Source organism: Homalodisca vitripennis, chromosome 2 (assembly GCF_021130785.1).
Source record: "Homalodisca vitripennis isolate AUS2020 chromosome 2, UT_GWSS_2.1, whole genome shotgun sequence".
NCBI classification, from domain to species: domain Eukaryota; kingdom Metazoa; phylum Arthropoda; class Insecta; order Hemiptera; family Cicadellidae; genus Homalodisca; species Homalodisca vitripennis.
The window spans coordinates 22,818,225-22,842,814 of record NC_060208.1 but is presented as its reverse complement, the minus strand read 5'-3'; the positions used below and the strand labels follow the sequence as shown (position 1 = coordinate 22,842,814).

The window sequence follows — 24,590 nt, the reverse complement described above, 5'->3', positions numbered from 1 at the left end:
ATCCTCACACTGACCTTGGGAATAATCAGAATAAGGTCCACAAGTTGTGGGCATGGAGGATAACTCCCCTTGCTCCAAGGTAACCTGTCAAAATTTAAGATTCTGTGATATCTATCCAACCTTCAGTTTTATCTGACGGTACAGTAAAATTAATCCTCTTTAGCTAGTTTTTAAGCCTAGAAATCAATAAATTTGAGAAATATTAATCTTTATTGTGTATCTCTTTAAGGTGAACAAATATAAGCATAATATCAATCATTAAAAATGCTATTAAATTTGTATAAACAACAATATTCTGATTTAATTTCAGTAAAGATTTAATCACAAAAAGTACTTGCTCTGCTGGGACTTGAAGACAGATCTCTCAATTGCCCGGTAAATGTGCTACCACTACATCACATAGCCCTTACTTTTTTATTCAAATATTTTGTATTTGACCATTTTTTTTTTTGCTATTCAATCTTTATTGAAATTAAATTATTACAAATAAAACAATTGTATAAAATATGTAGCAGTAGCTGTAGGGTTTATAACGTATTTCATGTTATTTCCACAAAATAAATTATTTTAGTGTTTGAACCAATTTCAGATATATATTTACTATATGGGCTTAAGAGTGTCCATCAAGGCAGATCTCATATATTATAGAACTATACTGTAACTTTACTAACAGAAACTACTCATACTTCATTACGGAATGACTCCTTAATAATAATTTTGCTCACATGAATATATTTTGGATTCTTGGAGGCAGGCCTTTACTCAGACTGGTTATTTCAGACAATTTTACCAAGGCCCGGATCGGACCCTGCCAAACGTCTATTTGAAAAGACTGTGTCGACGGACGAGATAGCTCAATCTAATAATTGCAACGCTATTACAGGCTAAATTTGTAATATCATTCATTACAATTTCTAAGAAACTGTGACTATTAATTTTTTTTTATCATTATGATAACATCCAATACCTGAGAAGTTATTTTCTGTATTCAATTCATTCATTGCTCTTAGTGTCTATGTCAAGAACTTAGCCAGGAAAAAATGGAGGGGAGCCCAGACAACTGTTATTTTTGCGTAGTGGAAAGAAAGTAAGACCCCATTTTGTTCCTTAAAAAGTTCTTGACCCGTTTCTTTGTTGAGAACAATCTCTCAGCAGTACATGTCAGTATTACTGAATTATTTAATAATCGTTTACTACAAAATTAATTGAAAATTTTGGGGGATCCGGACCCCTTGGAACCCTCACTAGCCACGCCATTGGTCTGTGTGGTGGTGGTTGACTGGAGGAGCACGCACGCTGCGATGACCTGTGCCCTTACCATGGCGACTGTATGAATTGTAAAAATGTGATTGGCACCTATCACTTGTTTCCCTTGTTCTCATCTATCTCACTCTCCGCCTTGTTCGTTACACAACACATGCAGACACTGTGGACAACTAATAGACTAATTATTATACATTTTTGAAGTTCGCTAAATTAATTACAATGCTTAAAATGGTCCTATTAATAAGACTTTTTCATACTTATTTTTAGAAATATATATTGAATCTTACTATCATTAACAAAATAATAAAATGTTCTCAATGGGAAAACGGTGGAGAGGGGGATGAAACGGTGCGGCAAGACATGACAGGGTCCGGCCGAATATCTCTTCCGGGTCCACTTAAGCATACGGCTCTGCTTGGAGGCTAAGTTAAGTATTCAGAATTTGTAGATCTACCTGAACTGATATGACCTTGAATTTCATCCTATAAGAAGCAATTTTGCACTAGCAACCGTTTTACTATCTTACCTTTGGTTCTAGAATTTTTTAAGATGTCCCATATTAAATCTGTTTTTTACTAAAAAATTCAGAAATTTTTTACTTTATTTAAGCGTTTACTATATATATATATATATATATCGTCTGGGGGACAAAGGCAGCTATCCATAAATAAATAATTAAAAATTACAATTATTAAAAAGTACGTAAGAACAAAGTTCTTGAGTCATAAATTAAAAATAATAAATTAAATAAAGCGTTTACTTATTTGGCAACATTCGCAATTAAAAACTAAAATACACTTAGATTTATATAAATCTCTCAAGACTATATGGCTAACATTAGAAGAATAATGGTTTATAATTCAACATTGGTTGTTATGGGACGAGAATCAAGAAGGTCGGCAATATGACCTGTACTTGAGAAAAAAGAAAGTAAAATTTTGAGTGTTGCGGTTTAAAATTCTCATTTAAAAAGCTATAATAAACTAACTTATGGCTAAATATTCATTATTTCCAGTAAGGAAAAAGGAACTGGGTTTATAGAATAACAATTCAAATTATATAATATTTACTTTAATATTTCTTATACTTATAAAATTATACAAAAGAGTAAAAATATTCCAAAAATTAACACTGATTAATAGTACTGTTATTAAGAAAACGCAAAACTTAGAAGAGGTGTTCTTGGCTACTGTTCTCAACTCACTGGTCAAAGCTATAACATTCAAGGTACAAATTATTCAATGTTCTTCATTATTTGTTAAGATACTGATCATTATCAGGGAGAAATGGGGATTCCTTTCAAACTTCTTAGTAATATTAGGCCAAATTTTCTTTCATACCTTTTATAGTTATACCCTTTGTCTATAAAAGCATTCATTGTGCAATCCGTACAGTCATGAACTTTTCAGCAGTGTGAAAATAAATCTTTTAAATACAATTAGAAACACCCAAAATTGTGAAATATCATATAATTGTATAACTACAATTTTGTTTCCCATTAACTCAAAATACAAACAATCTTTACCTATCATGTTGATATCTTTCAGATTACACTTGCAATTTTACATAAATTACACCCAAAAAAATATGTATGAACATTTCAAATTTGCCATGTAATTAAACCAATACTGATATAGATATTCCATTGGTAAATGTAGAAAGCATTCAATGTTTGTTATAGATGCCTTGAATCGAACAATACTGGCATATATAATCAGTGAATAGATATTGAAGGCCTTCAAGGTTAGCTATAGATGCTTGAAATATAACCAATACTAACATAGACATCCTATGAAAAAACGTAGAAGGCATTCAAGGTTAGTTAGTGATCATATTAAAACTAAAATTAAGAGGACAAAGCAGAGGGGTTCTATTACTAGAGAAATAGAAAGTTATAGTTATATTTTCTTGGCCAATTTTACAGCTTATGTTAAGTAAAGAGCCCAATTAAATGCAAAGAGTGTATCTTTTACAATGTTAAAAGTACTACACGCAATGAAAATTGAGGCACCATCAAAAACTAAGAGTATGGGGCAAGGAAAAATTCAAACCTTGACCTCTCACAAAAGTTAGTTACAAAGACGAGGCAACAGAATTCACTGGTGATACGCTATGTCCCGAGCTTCTAATCGTCTAGCTGACGGATCATGTAGTAAACAGAGTTACTGTGAAATTGTTGTTTTTTCTTTGATGTGGTATTAGGGATTTTACCTTTATCCAAAACTAAACCTAAACACAAATCTGATTTTATTGACAACATTAAATGTCTTTTAGTCTCAACAAAATCCCAACATATTTGTATTGTATTCATAAAGCTCTTGACACTATTGTTATATAAATTATTTTCAAGGATATATAGATAAATGAAATATAAAAATGTTTTTTTTTCTTCTACAAAAACACGAAAATTTTAGTCTAACTTCAATACAGAGCAGCATAAAAATACCTACAAATTTTTAAACCGTCTGTTACGAGACCCATTAAATAAAATAAGAATAGTTATGTAAAAGTATTAGAAAATACGTGGTCATGATTTTTTTAAAGTAAATAAAAATAAGCAAATCGTATTATTTTTCACATTAGTACCATTAATACCTTCTTCTTAAAGTTGCAACATACCATCATCGATGAACTTCACTGATCGTCCACTTACAAGTTAGCTATAGTGAATGAAACGATCTTGAGTCTTAGCCCTTAAGAACAATAATATTAAATCTTAATCACTTTTCAAGCGCTCATGTTTGGTAATAGAGTTATGAGAGGTGAGAAAAGAGCATTTTAAAGATATAATAAATATATATCCAAACACATTTTTAATTTTTATTCTCTCTTTGAATATAATAAAAACAACAAGAAAGTCAAGATTTGTTCTGGATTACTATTAAAAATATAAAATACTGAAAAAATTGTTTGGGCCCATATTAATATGTTTAAAATTAGATATATCACGTAATTCTACAATCCAAAATTAGAAAATAAATGTATGAATTATACCATTGTTCTTATGAGGTTAAATCAAGATAGCTACCAGTACAGCCGGCTCTTTATCAGTTAGACAGCTTCTTCTTTTTCTCACATGGTGTTACATCATACATTTTTGTTATGTTTTTTGTTTATTGTTTATCTGGATTAGGTCTGCCTGGATTAACAGGCTTATAGACTTTAATAATTAAAATTTTGATAGTGAATTCTAAATACATTTCACTCGAGAAGAGTTCCAAAATCTAAGCCAAGGCCTGAATGAAACTGTTTCCAGAATTAGGAGGTCGGGATGTATTGCATATAGGCCTAAATGATTATCCTATTCCTAGGAATGGAAACGGTTTAGCTACAAGTTACCTATAATGACATGAAAAGGTATGGAAGATTATGAAGAGTGAGTAAGAAGTTAATGTTAATATGTAAATGATAAAAAGGTATTTTGTGTGTATTTTTATTTGTAAAATGGTAAACCTTAAATATAAGAAGTAATACACAACATAAATCAAATATAATACCTACCACTAAGTTATATACATAATACCGAGTCTTGTCAATTGCCAAATCAAATTGTGCAGCAGAGGGTAAACAAGGTAAAATAAGTAACAAGTCAAAGGGTTAATACATGAGAAGGTGTCAGATCAAGAGTCACACATTGTACAATCCTTTTATATTCGTTATCAATTTTAACTGTTTTTCTATTCTAATTGCACTTTAGATATACATATTAATGTTAAAATTACTTCAAAATTATGTACAGGAGGTTCATACATAACAAATATTACAATTAAACTTAGAGTATCTGTTTAATCTAAAAATAATAAGACTGAGATCATTGATAAATGGATAACCAACATAAAAGGTTGCTAAAGAACAACATTTGTACAACATTGTAGTAGTTTAAGTTACAATAAAATTGAGACTGAAGAAAAATCCATAAATTCTGGAATCATACGACATCTCCTCTATATTAAGGCCATGTTTCATTCTCTTATTCCAAGAGCCTTGTAAACAGTGAACAAAATATTGAGCGTAATAATATTTTAAACCACTCATTCAATTTTCTTAGCAAATTACCCTGCGCTAACGAATTCTTCGTAAGCCCTAGCTTTAAGTACTCGGCAAAAATATAACTAGATATTATTGTTTACATATACTTATATTGTAACCAGCAACATTTTATAAAAATACAAACGATCCATTGTAAAACGCATCACATAAACCACACGTTTGTGCACAGCTATACATTTAGCTATATAACTAAACTATGTCAACTGTATACTAGATGCTACAAGGCCTACTTATGGAAGTTCCACATAGAAGAAGATGAGTTATCATCTATCTATAAACTGTGTAATGAGTTAAATACTCTACAATTTATTGTGATGGCATTTGAGGTGTAAACTACTACTGGCCCCTCCGTCTAGAACTGAGATCTTTCATGTCTACAAATCTTTAATCTTTTATACTAAATGGGAACTCTAAAAGAATTTAATAGAATTGTAAGTACTTCCTCAATCAAAATAAACACACAGAATGGATTTTCAATAATAACTAATATTATCAAATATCTTTTTAACGAAGGACTGGTATACTCATTGTACTAGTATTTTGTCTACATAGAAGGCTTCTTTGTTTATTTTTCCTTGGATCTTACTACAGAAATTCCATATATTATATTTCAGCTTGTATTTTTTTTATCTATAGGCTATTCTAAATAAAGTAAAATACATATTTGTCATATATTTTGTTCATGAAGCTAGAGAGAAGATTTTTATATATATAATATGTAGTTTTTAATTATAAATGGTTTTTAATACTAATTTTTTTTTATAAATTTGTTAACAATTGACAAAATTAAAACATTTTTACTTTGAGAATATTAAGACAAAATGTATTAATATGTGTTTTTTACAATAATAATGAGGAATAAACTTAATAAGATTGAGTGGATAGTGAGCAATGTAATTTAATTGAGCTAACAAATTTTACTCTTCTAATTATTGTTAAAACGTTTATTTTATAATCATATCCCAAAACAGTTAACTATGCTGCTATATATCTTGTCATCACTTTTTTGAGAATGTGGAAAAATTGTCACTAAAACCGTGTTTTATCTAGCTAGCTTTGCAAATCCAGCTGGTGTTCATGTTGAACCTTCAAAGATCATTAAAATAGTTCACATTTGTGAAAAAAAATTTGGACAAAAGGAACTCATAAACAAAAAAGGGTATTAAACAAACAAAATGTTCATACAACTGCAATGCATCTTATGTTAATGAAAACTAATGTGTGGGCCAATTCATAATGGTAATAACTAAGACAATGAATGATTCAATCAAACCATTACTGAAACACGGCAGTGGTGGATAAAAAACCTAAATGATAACGGATTATTTACAGTAATTGTTCCAGACTCAACTGGACTCTAGACTGGACAACTCTGCGAGTCAATATTTGGCTGATGAAAATATTGATAGGCAGAGCTCACTCTCTCAGTAGACACACAAGGAAGAGAATTACAAATATTCTTGCTGTATTTGGAAGGAGTAAATAAACATAAGGTAAACAAACTGTGGTGATGCTTTCCCAACATGAAAACACACTCCTGAAATAATTCAGCTAAACTCTGTAGTTGGCTCCAGACAGGTCTCAGCATTCGGAGGGAGGAATAGAAGAGAAGTTCGGTGGAGATCACGGCTTGTCCAGTCTCACCCCCATGGGTCCCAACATGTTCGAGGCCGGCCCAGCTCCACCCATTTGTGACTGGTACGATTCTAAAATATTTTTTAAGGCGTTCAAATCAATGTCTACCGGCTCAAAGTTTTCCACTTCAGAAAAACTGTCTTCCATTTCCTGAAAAAAGACGCGGAAAAAAAACGGGTCAAAATTAAGAAAGCGGACACATTTAGACATGGCACACTTTGTACATTAAATCTAACACTCTATAAAATATTAATTCTTTAACATCACTACTAAAAGAGATGAGAAAGCAAATACCTTAAAAATTTCCCTCCTCAAAATAACAAAATCTGTAATTTTATTCATTTAATTCTTTGTTACAAGAATTACCACATTGTAATTTGGAGCCCATACTAGAGATGCAAACTCCAATTGTGACTGTATTAATGAGGGTACAAAGTCTTCAGTGTCACATGACACCTAAACTGCTCAACTTTTCTGATCACAAAAACCAAATTTTGATTTGCTTTATTAACAACTTTTGTGATTGATCCGAAAAGGACTGCCTCAAATCACAAAGTATAACCAAATCAATGATATTATTAACTCTCCATAAATCATAGACATTCAATTTGTAATTTTAAAAGTGTTTAATTTAGAAAACAAGAGACATTAAGTTATAGACTGTCTGCATATATAATCGCCCATCTATTAGGTCCAAATCTCTATGGAGATAAACAAAATCCTGGTCATAGGTTACGATTCAAGCAGGTCATCAGTAAACATCAAAATTTGACTATTTGACAGGACCTTTTAACTACGTCATATTTTACAATACTGAAAGTGATGATCATAAATTTGAGCCTTGTAGTAATCCTGAGGTCATATTGATCACAAAAGATTAAGGCTCCAAGATTATGTCCAATACATAAATATCTTAACATTTTAAAAACATATGCAATACTGAAAAATATAAATATATGTATAACAAGGAACTATATAATCATGTAAAGAAACATTGGTAGTGATTGCCTTAAAAAGAACACATTAACAATAAACATAATAAAACTAGGCTGTGCACGAAGAAAAGTCAGGTGAAAAAGAACACTTTAACAATAAACATAATAAAACTAGACTGTGCACGAAGAAAAGTCAGGTGAATAATGGACAAAACGAAATGACACACCATGTAGTCTTGTTATGATAATGGAGGCGGATTCTTCTAAAGCATTTTCAATAATGATAAACTATAGGACATATTTGAAGAGAAATGAACAAAATTAGTATTTACAATCTTACTTGCTGGGTCTTGAATACGCCATCTGGAGTACTTTGACATATTCAACTTTCTACATAATACTAGGATGGTAAATTACGAGAGGTACTTTACCATCATCTTGAATACATACAAGGAGAGACGAAAAAAACTCCTGGAATAGTGTTGCGCTAACAGAATTATTTTATACCGTACATTCTCTGCTAGGCTTGATTAGAGCAGTTTGTTCTTAGTTCAAATAAATTAGTGGCATGGCCTAGGCAGGTTATTTTATACCGCAGTAATGTTTTTGAAAATAGTTTTTCCATTTTTTATTTCTTTCATATCGCCAAAACCTTTCACGTTTCTATCAAGCATGATCAGGTTAGAAAGGGTGGTAAGAAATCACGCAGTGTTTTATACAAAAACAGCATCGAAATGCCACAACTTTTGTGTCAGTGTACATTCTTTTCCATTAAAATCTGCTGAACAAGTTCTAATGCGCCACATAATTTTTACATTTTTCCAAAAGTCCTTAGCACTAAAAACACTTAATTACATCTATAGTTCTCAACAAATTTGAATTATGTGACTATTGAATAAAAGTTAGTTAAGTCCTCAGTTGGGCTCACCTTCTTGTTGCTGGTCTGGATCTTTTGGAAACTTTTGCCGACAGCGGTGGACGACAGCTCTCGGTCCATCTGGTCCATGTACTGTTTCAACTCACTGACAGGCGTCTCAGCTTGATCTCCTGGCACAGGAATTGAAACATCTCAAAAAATCCACAACAAACTGAAACTAGGACAATAAATAGGTTTAATCTAATAAATAAATAAATAAATATATATATATATATATATATATATATATATATATATATATATATATATATATATGGGCTAATTTATGTAAATAAAAAAGTTGTTTGACAGGTATTTGGTCTTCCAATCATATTATGTTAGTTAGGTTGTTACAACATATATGTGACACAAACGGCCAGGTACAATATAATTGAATTGTAAAAAGTAGGGGCTCTGTGGTGTAGTGGTAGCACACTCACCCCGCAAGTGAGAGATCCGGGTTCAAATCCCGGCAGAGCAAATACTTTATGTGATTCAATGTTTACTGAAATATATATATATACATATATATATATATATATATATATATATATATATATATGTATACATATATATTAATCTTCAATAAGAATTCTTCAATTATTGTAATAAACATTTTCTATATTTCGGCTTAAGCCGTCTTCAGGAAATAACAAAAAATTATATAAATAGGGCTATAAGAACAGAATAAACATAAAACATCAACACAGAAAATGAAAAGTAAGAATGAATTATGTACAATGGTGAACATATGATTTAATTTTATAAATTCACTTTGTTGACTAAGTCACCTTAAATTTAATCCACTTGGAAATTTTGATTTAGTGACGAGTTGATGGGCTTGTTCCATGGTTCTCAGACTGTGTGTAGTTAAATTTTGTGATATTTTTCTAATTGGTTTCACTGAAAATGTTTCTTCAAAATTTAAATTATGTATTAAGCCATGTGCCACTACAGGTTGCTCTGTTTTTTTATGTTTATATGCATACCTGTGCCCAGTCATCCTTGTTCTAAGTGAATTTATCGTTGAACCAATATAATCTTTAGGGCATAACTTGCACTGAATTTGGTAAACAATATTTTTTGATTCACATGTTAAGTCTTCAAATATACTGTATGATTTTTGTGTAGAACTACTTGTAAATGTTTTTGAAGTAGAGCACATGTTGCAAACTAAACACCTGGGTTTATTGCAAGGATGTGACCCAACTGTCATGTTTTCTTGGTCTTTGTGCTTAGGTAATTTTGGATGGACTAAAATATCTTTCAAAACTGGTGGTTTTCTAAATCTTATTTTTGGAATGTATTTGAATATGTTTTTAGTTGATGCAGAGCTGTCCAATAAACTGTATGCTACTCGAAGTATATTGTTAATTTTATAAAGTCCTGGGTGGTATTTTGTTAAAAACTTTGGATCATTATTGTCAAATTTAGATTTACTTGTTCCAATTGATAGTGATTTGGTGTTCAGTTTGTTGTTTAAAAGTTTTCGTGGATAACCCCTTTTGGAAAATGCTGATAATAAATTATCAATATATTGTTCTAAGTGATATTTGTCACTGCATAAATTTTGGGCTCTTTTAGCTAAACTCTTTGGAATGGCTTTTTTGACATGGGACGGATGACAACTGTCATAATGTAGATATTGAAATGTGTTGGTGTTTTTTATATTGATCTTAGTTTTCAACTTCTGATTTTCAATAAAAATATCTATATCCAGGAAACTCACAATTGAATCAGATATCTCCCACGTAAATTTTAAGTTGCAGAAAGTGTTCAGTGATTGTAAAAAATGTTGTAATTGTTCGTTACTATATGTCCATATCATGAAGATATCGTCAATGTAACGTTTCCAAAATATGGGTTTGTATGTTTGTGTTTCTAGAAAATCATGTTCAAGCTTGCCCATGACAAGATTAGCATAAGAAGGAGCCATTCTTGTTCCCATGGCTGTCCCTTTTTGCTGCAGATAAAAGTTATTTTGAAACCTAAAGCAATTCATAGTTAGAATGAAATTTATTAATGTTAAAAGAAAATCTGACGAAGGAAGTGTACTTTTGGGACGTTTGTTTAAGTAGTATCTAACAGAATCAATTCCTTGTTGGTGTTCAATATTTGTGTACAATGATTGAACATCGATTGTTACTAATTTAGTATTTTCAGGAAGAGGTTGAGCTACATTTTTCACAAGGTGCAAAAAATCATTACTATTTTTCACAAATGAAGGAAGGTTAGTCACAAATTCTTTTAAATGGTCATCAACAAAAGAAGAAATTCTCTCAGTTGGAGAAGATATTGAAGCTACAATTGGTCTTCCTGGTGGATTTGAAATATTCTTGTGGATTTTGGGCAATATGTAGAATGTTGGTGTTTTCGGAGATTTATTTATTAGTAAGTTGATGGAATGATCACTTAAGTTTTCTTCTAAGGCATTTTTCTTTATGTAATTAGATATTTTTGAACAAAATTCTTCATTAAGATCTCTATTTAAAATATATATATACACACACACACATCCCATCATAAAATTTTGAAAATACAAGACTAACCATCATTAAGGATTATAAACTTATAAAAGAGATATCAAAAATTGCTTTTCATGTCTTTTCTGGAGGTTAACCCATTGGCCTTGTATCATGGAACGGTTCCGTGACAGCTAGTCTGGGCTCAAAATTTATATCTCGGAACCATTCCATGACAAGTACAGCGCCATCTAAATAACTATTTTTATTTTAACTCCTTTTTCAAACAAATGTTAGTATAAATTAGACTAATATTATTGTAACACATAAGAAAAACTGCAGTACTACAATTAATTGAAATTTAAATGAATAATAAGTTACTATAAGAATATTAGTGTACTACAAGAGAAAAAAAATCAATATTCTTGGAATTTTCAGTATTTAGAAAAAACATTTATTCTCACAAACTATGCATATATATATGCACATATTCTAGTATTGCTAGGTAGAGAAATACATACATTTCAAATAAAATAAAAGCAACAATGGGGTATTTTATTTTATATTATTTGAGTAAAAAAACAATTTTTTTAATTTAAAAAATTCAGAAACTTTTTTAGTTTGTACAGCATTATTATTTTTAAATTATGCCCAAATATATCACTATCTATTTTTTATTAAAGCCCATTTCATGTTAATCCAAAAAGATATAAAATATAACCAAATAACTTGAAAAATAAATTTTTTATAAACATATAACAAAACTCTTATGTTTTTAGCATTTTTAATAGGATAACTCCAGTTGAGCTGATAGTAAAAATATGTATAAGCCAATGGGTTAAAACATTTTAATGAACATATTCATTGAGGTTATGTTTGTACCAAGCATCTCTTATATTGTCTTACATTATTTATCCACTTGAGGAAGAGATCTGATTGCAGAACTCCAAATATTTTGTTACTGATTCTTTTGTATCACTAAATAATGATAATAGTCCAGTAAAAAACAATGCAACCTTCGAAAACTTTCCAGCATCAAAAACAAACAAGGAGAAAGACCCTCCTACATTTAACCTCAACACTCTTATTATCTTTTTAATGTTAATAATCTATTCTAAGTTGATGCCAAGAGTGGATGTCTTGTGATGAATTCATGCATGTTATTTGTGATTATTCATGCATGTCTTTACGGGCTTGTTGTAAACAACACAGAAGGTATTTGCTTGCCACCTTACTTTCATGTACCCCAGTATTTTGGTACAATTTGTTACCTATCCTAGTTTTTTGTGAGTGATATACTATTTAACCACTTACAAAAAGACCAGATATCAGGTCTTGAAAGAGCGGTTTATAACAATAAATATTAAAGCAGCATAATAATAATAATATATTTCAAGTAAATAAAACCGTACAGTACAAAAATAAAATAAATAATAAGCATAAAACAGTTTACTGTGCCAATATACTTTAACGTGAGCCCAAGAATCTATAGCATCTTTAATAAAATAAAATAATAAAAATATTATATACATTATCTTTTTTGACAAATCTGGAACATATTGAGATTATTTATATATAGATTTTCCTCTTCAACTACATAATCATTATTTATGAAAAATCTATTTCAATTACTTTTAATTGTATGATATAGCATTATTGTCAACAAAAATGTATTGATAACAATAGGCCATACATTTAGAAAAATTTCTAGTTCAATATTCACAAATTTAGACTGGCTCATGGAAGCGTCTCAACATTAAAAAAACGGAATTCTTAAATTGAATATTTGTAAAATTACTAGATACAGATTAGTAAACTCCTAGAAGTGAAGTATAAGCGACTTGAGCACTGTAATTTTTATTTTTATAATTCAACATAGACATGTAACAAACCTGTCTTGCCTCCGAGATCCATGTCTTCTTCATCTTCATATGAGCTCATACCCGATCCATCAGATTCCATATCCCAGTTGTCTTCTGGTACTACAAAATCTGCACCAAGGACATTTTTGTAAAGAAAATACAGAAGTAAACTATGCTTACTTCAGACAATTGGCATTATGAGTCAAGGTTTCAATTGTCTTTCAAATAAAAAGTCAAAGTATAAAGTAGGAACTCAATCAAGCTAGAGCCAAAGCAAACAAATACAGTACCTATGTATTGTAGGTACCGTATAAATGTCTTGTATATGTAAAATGTAACATTTGTTCACTGTATGATAAGACTAGAATAGATACAAAGAGAAACACAGATTATTTAATGTAACAAGGCATAATGTTATCTTACTTTCACCAACCCAGACACATTAGATTTCTACACCACAAATACTAGCCTATGAAAGTATACGAGATTTGTGTACGTGACCTTCCTTTAGGTTGATTACTACATGACCGACTGTGAGATGGTCTTAGATCGAATATGAGGATGGATAGGAGATTCTTCCAAGACTGCCACAAAGTATTCGCTGCGCTTCGACATCTGCAAGTTACAGTGCTCTATTTCATACGTTACATGTGCTAGCGTCAGCGTTGCATTTCATTATGACTGAAGTCTTGAGCAAAACGTTAGTAGAAACTTGATCATCTGCTTTAGATATAATCTCTCTGATTTAAAAACTTTTCAACATCAAATCTATAGGCGGTACTCAGACAAAATAGTGGTTTAGATCAGCGTTTCCCAAACAGTGGGTCGCGGGCGGACTTAAGGTGGGGTCGCGGCGTGACTGTCACTCTTACATTAGCTGAGTAGCGTAGTGACCGTGCACAATCTGGCAACGGCGCGCCGCGGCTGTGCCGCCAGTCCAACCGTTTTTCTCCCACCAGGCTTCGCTCGCACGCTCTCTCACTCGCACAGTCTCGCTCCATTAGTCAGTCTGGCTCTGGTATTTGCCTGAGTAAGAAACAGACGTCAGTGGCGTGATACTCGTTCTAGCTTTTTTTTATTTTTTTTTAAAGTAGTGACTGTTACATCTATTTACGATGGAGAATTGGCTGAAAACTGGATTTTGTGTTAAGAGAAAACTGGAATCTACTAATGAAAGTGAGCTTAATCGTCCGTTCTACTAGCAATGATGTTATAGTGCCTCGAGTATTTTAAAATGTTAAGAAAGGGAAAAAAATGTTTCGTAAATATTGTCCTGAATACCTTCATTATGGATTTACGTTAATAGGTACGGAAGAAGAACCTTTACCCCAATGCGTACTTTGTTTTGAAACCTTGGCTAACAAAAGTATGAAGCCTTCAAAACTTCAGAGGCACATTTCAACAAAACATCCAGAATGCTTGAATAAACCTTTGATGTTTTTTCAAAGTAAGAAAAAAAGAACTTATTTCAACTCGGTCAAATATGGAGAATGTGTCATCTGGGCAAGGCAATAAAAAAATTACTATGGCCTCTTACCAGGTGTCTTTGCTAATAGCAAAAACATAGCGCTCCGCACACAGCAGGCGAGAACCTTATTTTGCCCGGAGCAAAAATAATTTCGTCACTTCTGCTTGATGGAAAATCAGGTTAACAGATAGGTCAAATACCCCTATCCAACACTACAGTGAAACGTAGAATTGAGGAAATGTCTGCTAACGTTAAAGGTGATTTTAATATCTGCTGTGAAAGAAAGTGACTTTTATTCTTTACAATTAGACGAAAGTACAGATATTGCTAACAATGCTAATTTGTTATGTTTTGTAAGGTTTAATCTCAATGGATCAGTTGAAGAAGACATTTTATTTTGCCACTCACTAAAGATCAGTACAACTGGCCAAGACATTTTCAACTCCTTGGATAGTTTTTATTCGCGAACATGGAATTAATTGGTCGAAATGTGTCGGGTTAAAAAACCGATGGAGCTTGTGCTATGTCGGGAAAAATATACGGGCCTAGTAGGTAAAGTCAAGGAAGTAGCTCCGTTAGTTGAATGGACCCACTGCAGCATCCATAGGGAGGCTTTGGCGGTTAAGGGAATGAATCCAGACCTTAAAAGCACTCTTGATGACACCGTAAAAATTGTGAACTTAATAAAAGCACAATCAAAAAACTCTCAGGATGTTCGCTGTATAATGTGTGATGAAATGGGAAGCGACCATAAGCAGTTACTTCTACATTGTGAAGTGTGTTGGTTGTCACGGGGAAAGGTGCTTTTCCAGATTGTTCGAACTTCAAGACGAAGTTAGATTGTTTTTGGTTCAAATTGAACACGATGGCAAAGAAAAGGCCAAACATTTTCTTTGCGATTGCCTCAATGATGAGACTTGGCTGATAAAACTGTATCATACCTAGCTGACATTTTTAGCTCTCTAAACATCCTTAATCTTACATTACAAGGAGAAGATGTACATCGGATTCTTTGTTCAAGATAAAGTGGATGCTACTATTAAGAAAATTGATAGATTGGCATCAAAAGGTACAAGCAAATAAATTTGATGCATTCCCATTGATGAATGAATTTGTGGATTTCAATGAGCTGACCAGACAGTCGATTCAAACCTCAGAAATTATAATATTTACACTTACAAGGCTTGTAATCCGAACTGAGGTGATACTTTCCACCAATAGCAGCTACTAATAAGTGGATACAAAATCCATTCGACGAGGATAATTTAAAGAACGTCAACTTAGCAGCATTTGAGGTATGTACACATTTTTACATGAACTTTTTTGCTTAAATTTTATTTTTTATTCAGAATTTTTAAATGCCGATTATAATTTTTTTTATTGTAATTAAGTATTACACTATATATCAATTTTTTTCTGAATTTTCAATGGTAGCTATTTTTGTTCTTGTGGGAAAAAAAAATTAATTCTTTCAGAAATAGGTGACAACTGGGTTGACCTACAAGCTTCAGTTTTAAGCGTTGCAAAAAATTACCTTATATTAAAAAATGTATTTTTTCTTCTTTCAGGACGATGCTTTTAATTGAATTGTCCTGTGTGATTCCACCATGAAAACCATGTTCAAGAAGAAAGGTTTTAACCTCATTTTGGCTGAATGCTAAGCAAAGCTATCCAGTTTTGTATGAAAAGGCAATGAGATTCCTAATGGTTTTTTCAACAACATATCTTTGTGAGCGTGCCTTTTCAACCTTGGTTCACACCAAGAATAAGTATAGAAACAGACTGGTGGACGTTGAAAGTGATTTACGCCTCAAAATATATAATTTTTAATCCAGACATTGAATTACTTGTTCAGTCAAAACAATGCCAGAAGTCACACTAGTATTATAGAAAATTATTTGTAATCTTGAATAATCAATAAACTCTTTCTATGTTTTCAATACTAAGCTGTGTACATATTTATTTACATTTTACATTTTTTTTTTTCTATACACATATATAAATATAAATCATGTGTATTTTATATTAATGTTATATACACATATGTATATATAAAATCACGAGTGAGGGATGGGTCGCGAATGTGAAAAAAACATTTGCAATTGGGTCGCCAAACACAAAAGGTTGGGAACCACTGGTTTAGATGATTTAAGACAAGTCACATTTCAGTCGAGAGTGACTCATGATCTGGGTTAATTTACAGTTCATTTTAAAATCTTCATTTAAAATTTCAAAAGCACAGATTTTGAAATTACAAGATCTTCCAACTGCCATTCAGTTAATTAATGGTTTTTACAGATTGCCTCTCAAACTAGTTCAATACTTGCAATATTTTCTGACCATTAAGGCTGCCAGTTCTCGGTTCAACCTCCACTAAAATGCAGCCGCCTTTTAATTACCTAAACTTCATTACTCGGCACCAAAAAATTAAGTTCTTTAAAATCAGTAAATGCCGCTCATGTCACTGATAATAACCACAACTATTTCAATTTCAATGACAATTTGAAAGTTCTACATCTTGGCAAGAAAGAAAAATCCCTTGGTCATATTGACGAGTTTGAAATCTACAAGGCAGTCAAAACAGAGCCTGAGGGTTCTTAACCCTCTCCCGTACGCATTAAATAATGCTGATGCGCCTGTAGTGAAACCTATCTATCCAGCCTTTCAAGTGAAAACATAGTGGTTGACTTTATTTCATACAAAAGTTATCTTTTAAGCTAAAATAATTTTTTTAGTAGCGTTTTAAAATAATTTTAATACGTCACGATGATACAAAAATATAACGGCAAATAACCTCGTGCAGAAACGTAAACAAGAAAGCGGAATCATAAAAAAAGAACAGAGAAATGTTCTGCAACTACCAACTAGTCAAAATAGCTCCCAGTATCACATCTGGAGTGAAGCACTTGTCAAATACAATGTAGTGATGACAATAGTGAACAGGGAAAGGAGACAACCAACACGAAATGATAACAGAGTTTAAGGATAACTACTTGCCCACCCCTTGTGTGGGACCTATCACAACACAAATATTGGCCAAATATAACAGTTTTTATGTGTGTGTATTTTCTATCCAAAATATTTGTTTTATGTACGTGTTTTTATTTATACCATATTAGTTATGTGTTGTGTTTTTGTTTTTGCTTAAGACATGCTCAAATGAGTTAAAGTTTAATAAACATATTGTAACACCTGAAGATGTTAAAACTGTAACGAAACTGCAGAAGTGGAAAAACTAGAAAAAAGACTACTGTGACAGCATAGTTAAATAAACACTTTTATGGCAATACTGGTTTACTGTGATAAAATTAATACAACACGGTATCACTGAGAAAACATTAGAATATCAGTAACTACCACCCATTTAAAATAACTAATGTAGCGGTTTAAAAAAACTTATTTTGAATCATAAACAACAAACTTTGGTCAACTTTCAACTTAACTTGGCCATATTAAAATTATCCAAACAAGTACTCAACGAGACCACAAGAATGTGGTTCACTCTACCTAGAATGTTCTGCACAGCACAGGAAAAGGCCTCGTGGTCAAAAGACACTCTGTTGTCATCTTCATTGTCTTTTTCCGCAGGAACAGCTTTTTTCTTGGCCTTAATCCCACGTCGAGGCCTGACTGGAGCCTCGGACACTCCATCGTCCCTGGAACAGAGGAATATGGATTATGTAAGTGGTTTCCAATAGACTAAAAAAGTATTATTATTGTAAAAGTACATAAAAGGCAGCTGTTAATTAGAAGATATTTAATAATGTGCTGCGTCTTGGCTCTACTCGTCTATCACTGTTGACCATCTGTGCCTTTGTCTTATAATATTTTGTGACGTGTTGAATTGCGTTCATGATCATTTGTTTCATGTTGTTCCACATTTGTATGGTTTATGATTGTTCTCAGGCCACACCAGGTTGTAACTTTGTATTGGCATCCATTGCTGCATTCCACAACTTGCCTACTTCACTTTTTACAACCTCATATGTTAGCTAACCATACAAGCTTCATACACAAACAGGATATCTTGCTGATTAAATGTATATCTCGGAACAACGCATTATATTAATTAAGTTTCAAAAAATTTCATCCAAATTTGTGAGAGTGCTTCTTCCGGCAGCAATCACAGCTGAGGCTTTTGTTTATTTTGTTAGTCCAGGTGCACATTCACTGTCCTAGCTGTCGCTCTAAGCAGAAATACTTGCTCGTAACAATCAGCTGCTATGCTATTTTTATGATTCATAAAACTTTTTTAAAATTTATTATAGTTCAAGTCAATCGTAATGTGCCCTTCTTAACTTTGTATATTACTTTATTCTTATTTTCTTGTATTTGTATTTCATACCTTTCAACTAGTATAAAACTACTACTATGCATAATAAATAATTAAATTTTGTTTATTACAATTACTGGACTTAAACACATGCAGTCAATAAAAAATTAAAAAATAAGTACAACATGTTTTCATTAATTTGGACAAAAAATAATTCACTTCAATAAATTTAATTGTTAATCATTCTTTTAAACAGCATTACAGAGATATTAATATCTTAACATAATGAAGATGAGAATAGTTTTTAAAGTTGTGATAAAATTTGCTGAGAATATTTTTTTGCGTCCAAATGAAAAGTAATGGGTACAATGAAACTCACATTTCACCTCTGATTTCTTGTCTATAAGATGATGAGGAACGTTACAATGAAGTTATGGAATAATGAAAAACAAGAACATAACCAATAAATGGAGGAGTGAAATAATAATATAAGTAACTGGTGGATTTAAATTGGTTGTAAAAGGAACAAGACTGAACTTTACACGATGAACAGTACTCAAGGAACTACTCACTGTGGAAACTCTGCACCGTCTAGGGAACTGACATGAGAGAGGAAGTCTGCCAGACGTGCCGAGATGTCCCCGGAAGTATGGCTGGGCCGGCAACCATATCTCTGCTCCATCATACGATCGAGTTCTGGAGGTGTCACCTCCAGCCAGCTGTCATCTGTAACATATAATTCTCGCAATTAGAAAGATACCTTTTTGTTTGTAAATATACTTTGATCATAATGAGACTTGACTGATCAATTATTAATGAAATTTAGAAAATATCAAAACATGGTTTGTTTGTAAACATATGTTATGACATGTATTATGACATGTACCTATATATTATACCACACATATAGTCACAAACAATATTATAGTTCATCGTCCAATGTGTCAAAGTTGAATCGCCAATCCACTGAACATTCTTATGTCTATTCAAGGAAAACAGCATATCGGCTGTATGCAAATTAATGATTGCTAAAGCGTATTATAATAAGATAAGCAAATTAACAAATTACTAAATAAAAAACAAACCATACAAGAGGGATTAACAGTTTAATAAATTAAATTAAGTCAATAAATAAGAGGAGTAAGTAATCAATAACTGATAGTTTAAACAAAACAACAAGAAAAACAATTAAAATAACAGGTTTCAACAAAATGAAAACAATTAAAAACAATAAATAATGTATAAAGTGATCAACATTTAAATGACATATAAATAGCAACAAAAACAATCCAAAAAGTACAAAAGATGTCAATTAATTTGTAAACATTAATAAATGTCTTCACCACAGAGATATATTCTCCTCTATTCTGTATTTGTAAATAGTTTGCATATTTTATAGTTATTACTACTTATATTTAAAAAAATGATCCTGAGGTTGGAAATTCTTAACTACTTGGAATTTTAACATTACTAAATTTATTTATTACATGGAACAAGTCGGCCAGTGATTATTTTTGTACTTGTTAGTTATAAAGTCCTGTAAAAAAACAATAACAGCTGAGATCTGTCCTACCATCAGGAGGTGGCAGGCTGGCTTCATTCCTCTGCATCTCCTCCACATCCAGCTCCATGTCCTGGAGTATGTCCAGGATAACTTGTCCAGTAGGGGGCTGTGACTGTGTGCAGTGGGACTGGAAGTATTCCTTAGCCGTCTGCTCCAGCTTTACATACTCCTGAGACCCTTCCAACAAGTCCTGAAACAGTGCACTGATGGTTTCATTCCATTGTTTCTTGTGTCATAGACCAAATGTTCCAACACAGACTTTGCATGACACACTGGTAATGAGGAAATAGCAAAACACAACATCTAGTGTATAAAAAGAGCAAGTGTGTATATTTTGGCACTTTATTGACACAATGTAAAGTATTGAAATGAACTGAATCAAAAAATTCTTTATTCATATTAGTACATAAAAAGTACATGAATTGTTATTTTATTTTATATTGTTAAAAGGACGTAGCCAGCGAAGGGGTCCAAAGGGTCCGGATCCCCCCAATTTTCAAATTTTTTAAATTACTTTCTTAGTAAACGATTATTATTATTAAAATAATTCAGTATTACTGGCATGTACAGCTGAAAGATCGTTCTCAACAAAGAAACGGGTCAAGAACTTTTTAAGGAACAAAATGGAGCCTTACTCTCTATCCACTACGGAAAAATATCAGTTGTCTGCACCACCAAAATCTTTTCCTGGCTAAATTCTTGTATTGTTACAAAGGATCATACAGTAATTGTGTATGAACTAATGAGTACTTAACCTAAATACTGCAGCAAAAAACAAATTCAATAAAACCCTATTTTACAATAATTACAAATTCATAATCTCAAAAATAAACTTATAATCTCATAAACAATGCACAGCTTTGCTTCAAAAACCGTAATGTAATTATAACACCAACTGAATTAGAGTACTGTTTTAAATACATTTTGATTTATTTATTTTAAAGATTTTATATCAGGTTATTATTGTTGGAGAAATATTTTTGTATTAAGAAACTCAAAGTAGTTTAACTGTAACTATTAAACACTTCAACACATTTTTTTTTTTTTTTTCTTTTCCTTGGGGCGGCCTACTGCCATGCACTTAAGCCTCAAGGGCCTTTTGCGCACCCCGGAAACACCATGAGGCCTACCAGTCTACAACTTCAGCAGTTCAACAAACCGCCGAAAACAACCTGTCAAGTCCTCCTGGGAAAACTCACCATCCCTGTTCAAGCTACCAAAGATGGCATACCGCTCTCTTGCTATTGCAGGGCAATCAAAGAGCAGGTGCTCAGCAGTCTCCTCCTGCTCATTACACCTTCCACAGAGCGGATCCTCCTGAAGGATGCCAACTCTGTGTAGATGCTTCTTCAGGTGACCATGCCCCGTAATGAGACCAATGACCTTAGAAGACATTGATCTGTTTAATGAGAGAAGGTCCGAAGCCACCTTGGGGGAAGGTGACTGTAATACCATTCTACTCACTCTCAAACCCGGATGCAACCTCCACCTTCTCCCATGCTCCGCGCGAATCCATTTCGAGACAACCCTAGAGGATTCACACCTTGGAACACCGCAGAACGGTTGAGGGCCCGTCATAATTGTTGCTGAGCCCTGGTTGGCCAGGGCATCAGCTCTTTCGTTCCCAGGAATCCCCTCATGACCAGAAACCCAACAAATGGTTACATTGTTGATTCTGGCAAGGGAGGAAACGGTCTGATAGCAATCCCAAACCAGTTTTGATTTGATTGCGCAAGAATCCAGCGCCATCAGCGCTGCCTGACTGTCCGTGAAAATGTTAATCGTCTTGCCCCTATATCGCAGACGAAGATTCTCACGAGCACATTCCATAATGGCTACGACCTCCGCTTGAAAGACTGTCGGATACGGACCCATAGGAACCACCAGCTGCCTACATGGTCTCACTCCCAGAATTCCAGCGCCAGTGCCGCTTTTTGTTTTGGAGCCGTCTGTGTACCATTCGAGCTCCGCTGGTGGAAGAGGTTTCTTCCCCTCTGACCAATCATCCCTTGAGGGTAAAATAATCCTAAAGGGTTTGTCAAAGGAAAACTTTTGTGGCATCTGATCAGAGATCATGTGCAAAGCATCCTCCTGTATCAGAGTGCCAATTCTGCAGTGCCCACCGCTGCAGCCCGACCAGAGTCCCGTCTGCTGAAGACAGTAGGCACTCTTCCTGGCCATAGCTCGAATGACAATGTCCAGGGGGGCGAGATTAAGACAACAGTCCAGAGCCGCGCCTGGCGCACTAGGAAAAGCCCCTGTGATAGCGAGGCAGGCCATCCTTTGGATACCCGCCAGATGTGCTACCACCGTCTTGGCTTCCGTTTTTGGCCACCATACGACAGCTCCGTACATTAGTGCAGGTCTGACCACGGAAACATAAAGCCAGTACAAGAGCCTCGGCTTCAGTCCCCAGGGCCCACCTATCACACGTCTGCATTGCATTAGAGACCACTTACCCCTGGCAATGACCCTTTCTAGATGAGGTCCCCAGTTTAGAACCCTATCTAGGATCACGCCCAGGTACTTGACCTCAGGCTTCAGCTCAACGGGTGAGCCTTTAAATAGAAAGGGACCAATGCCCTCCATCTGTCGCCTCCTGGTAAAGGCAACACATTACATTTTGCACTTACTTGATCTCATACCATGTGAATTAATTTGACAATTTTGGCTGCAGTTGGGTTTCAAAATATAACAAAAATAATGCATTATTTAAGTTATATTCAATATAAGTTGTAAGGGGTATGACAGATTTTTTTTTTATCGTATATATTTTGCTGATGCCATACAGAGTTAATGAAGTTACAAGATACACCAATTGGACATTTTAAATAGATTCTACTATTAAATCGCTTGCTTAACAGCCTAAAAAAGTTGAATATGAATAAAATAATCTAAACTGATTATCACACTGGAAATTAATTTATTTCGATAGTTGTCACAGGATGTACTGAGTGCACCAAAATGTGTAAAAGGATTAATAATAAAAGCCCCACATGGCAAATGTAATGTCACAAATTACTTAGTTTTGGCAAAATTATTATAAGTAGTACCTTGAAATATCCTTTCTCAGCCAGAGATTTCTTGTATATCTGCCAATCCTTGTTTAATTCATCAGCCTTGCCACAGTTCTTACTCTGGGAGACCAGTATCTCGAAACCACATGCCTGTAAAATAGCAGTGAAATATTGCAGAAGCATATGTTTATTTCAATCATTGTGGTGATAAATGTAACAATCCGTGTTAAATGATACCAAAAAGACATCAAGACTTGTGCTAAATTGTATTTCTGGACATTTTTATTTGAAAACTAACATGTTCAGTAAATAAATAACAGCTCAAAAGAAATAACAGCTCTAAAGTAGTTATTGCTGTTTGATCATTATTGAAAAATGTATTGAAAATGAGTTCAAATTTACATTACTGGAGTTAAAGGGTAGTGAATCTGAGTACAGTTTGATTAATACTCCTCCAAAATATGTACTATCAGACTACTTTATTCAGACACAAAAATAGAAGAGAGCTATATATTTTTTACTTTATAAATATATTTTATAATTTTTTATGTAATTACAATGATTAAATATCACTCTTATCCCATTTTATGTTTACATAGTTTTGTGAAGTTTTATTATCTGCAACTTTTTGAAGAGCATTTTTTAGTAATAATTTAATGTAAAATGCTTTGGTTAATGTTGATCATATAGAGTAAAATATTTCAATTGAATAGCTACGATTTTTATCACTTTGAACAACTTTTATTCAGCTCAATTATTGGTACCATCACAATACAATATTAAAAGCAAGGAGCATCAAACATATCCTTATACAGGGCATGTTTTTTTATAAAGCATTTTTTATTTCCGCAGCTGAAGCACTGCAGACAGTGTATACAAGACACATTATAGAAACAATTAAATGTGAATTAGTTTGTTTATTAGTGTTTATCATGTCTCCTATTGAGAATTTTAATGAATGTGAAATACTCACTATGATTTTTTTTTCTAAAGATGTTAAAGCATCTAACAATTATCTTCAGATTAGTGAAGATCACAAAGATTATGATCGGTGGATGGTCCAGATAGCTTTTAAAGATGGTCGCACAAAGATGGGCGATCTTCAATCAATACGGAAGATAAAGTTGACAAAAAATGAGACA

The 24,590-nt window shown here is 32.9% G+C and overlaps 1 protein-coding gene and 1 non-coding gene across 2 annotated transcripts in view; one reads left to right on the top strand and one right to left on the bottom strand.

Moving 5' to 3' along the window:
• Positions 1–6,760: 6,760 nt before the first annotated feature.
• The window catches only part of LOC124353690 (protein ecdysoneless), a 29,749-nt gene continuing 11,919 nt past the window's right edge, over positions 6,761–24,590 (bottom strand). Inside the window, exons 7-13 of the mRNA XM_046803658.1 lie at positions 23,485–23,598; positions 20,441–20,621; positions 19,440–19,593; positions 18,102–18,250; positions 13,157–13,255; positions 8,815–8,933; positions 6,761–7,101 (exon numbers count right to left, since the gene is read on the bottom strand). Coding sequence (XP_046659614.1) covers positions 6,940–7,101; positions 8,815–8,933; positions 13,157–13,255; positions 18,102–18,250; positions 19,440–19,593; positions 20,441–20,621; positions 23,485–23,598 — 978 coding nt within the window. The 3' untranslated portion in view covers positions 6,761–6,939. The remainder of the gene's footprint in view (positions 7,102–8,814; positions 8,934–13,156; positions 13,256–18,101; positions 18,251–19,439; positions 19,594–20,440; positions 20,622–23,484; positions 23,599–24,590) is intronic.
• On the top strand, positions 9,213–9,283 carry Trnaa-cgc. Its single transcript has one exon. It is a non-coding gene; the product is annotated as a tRNA-Ala (tRNA).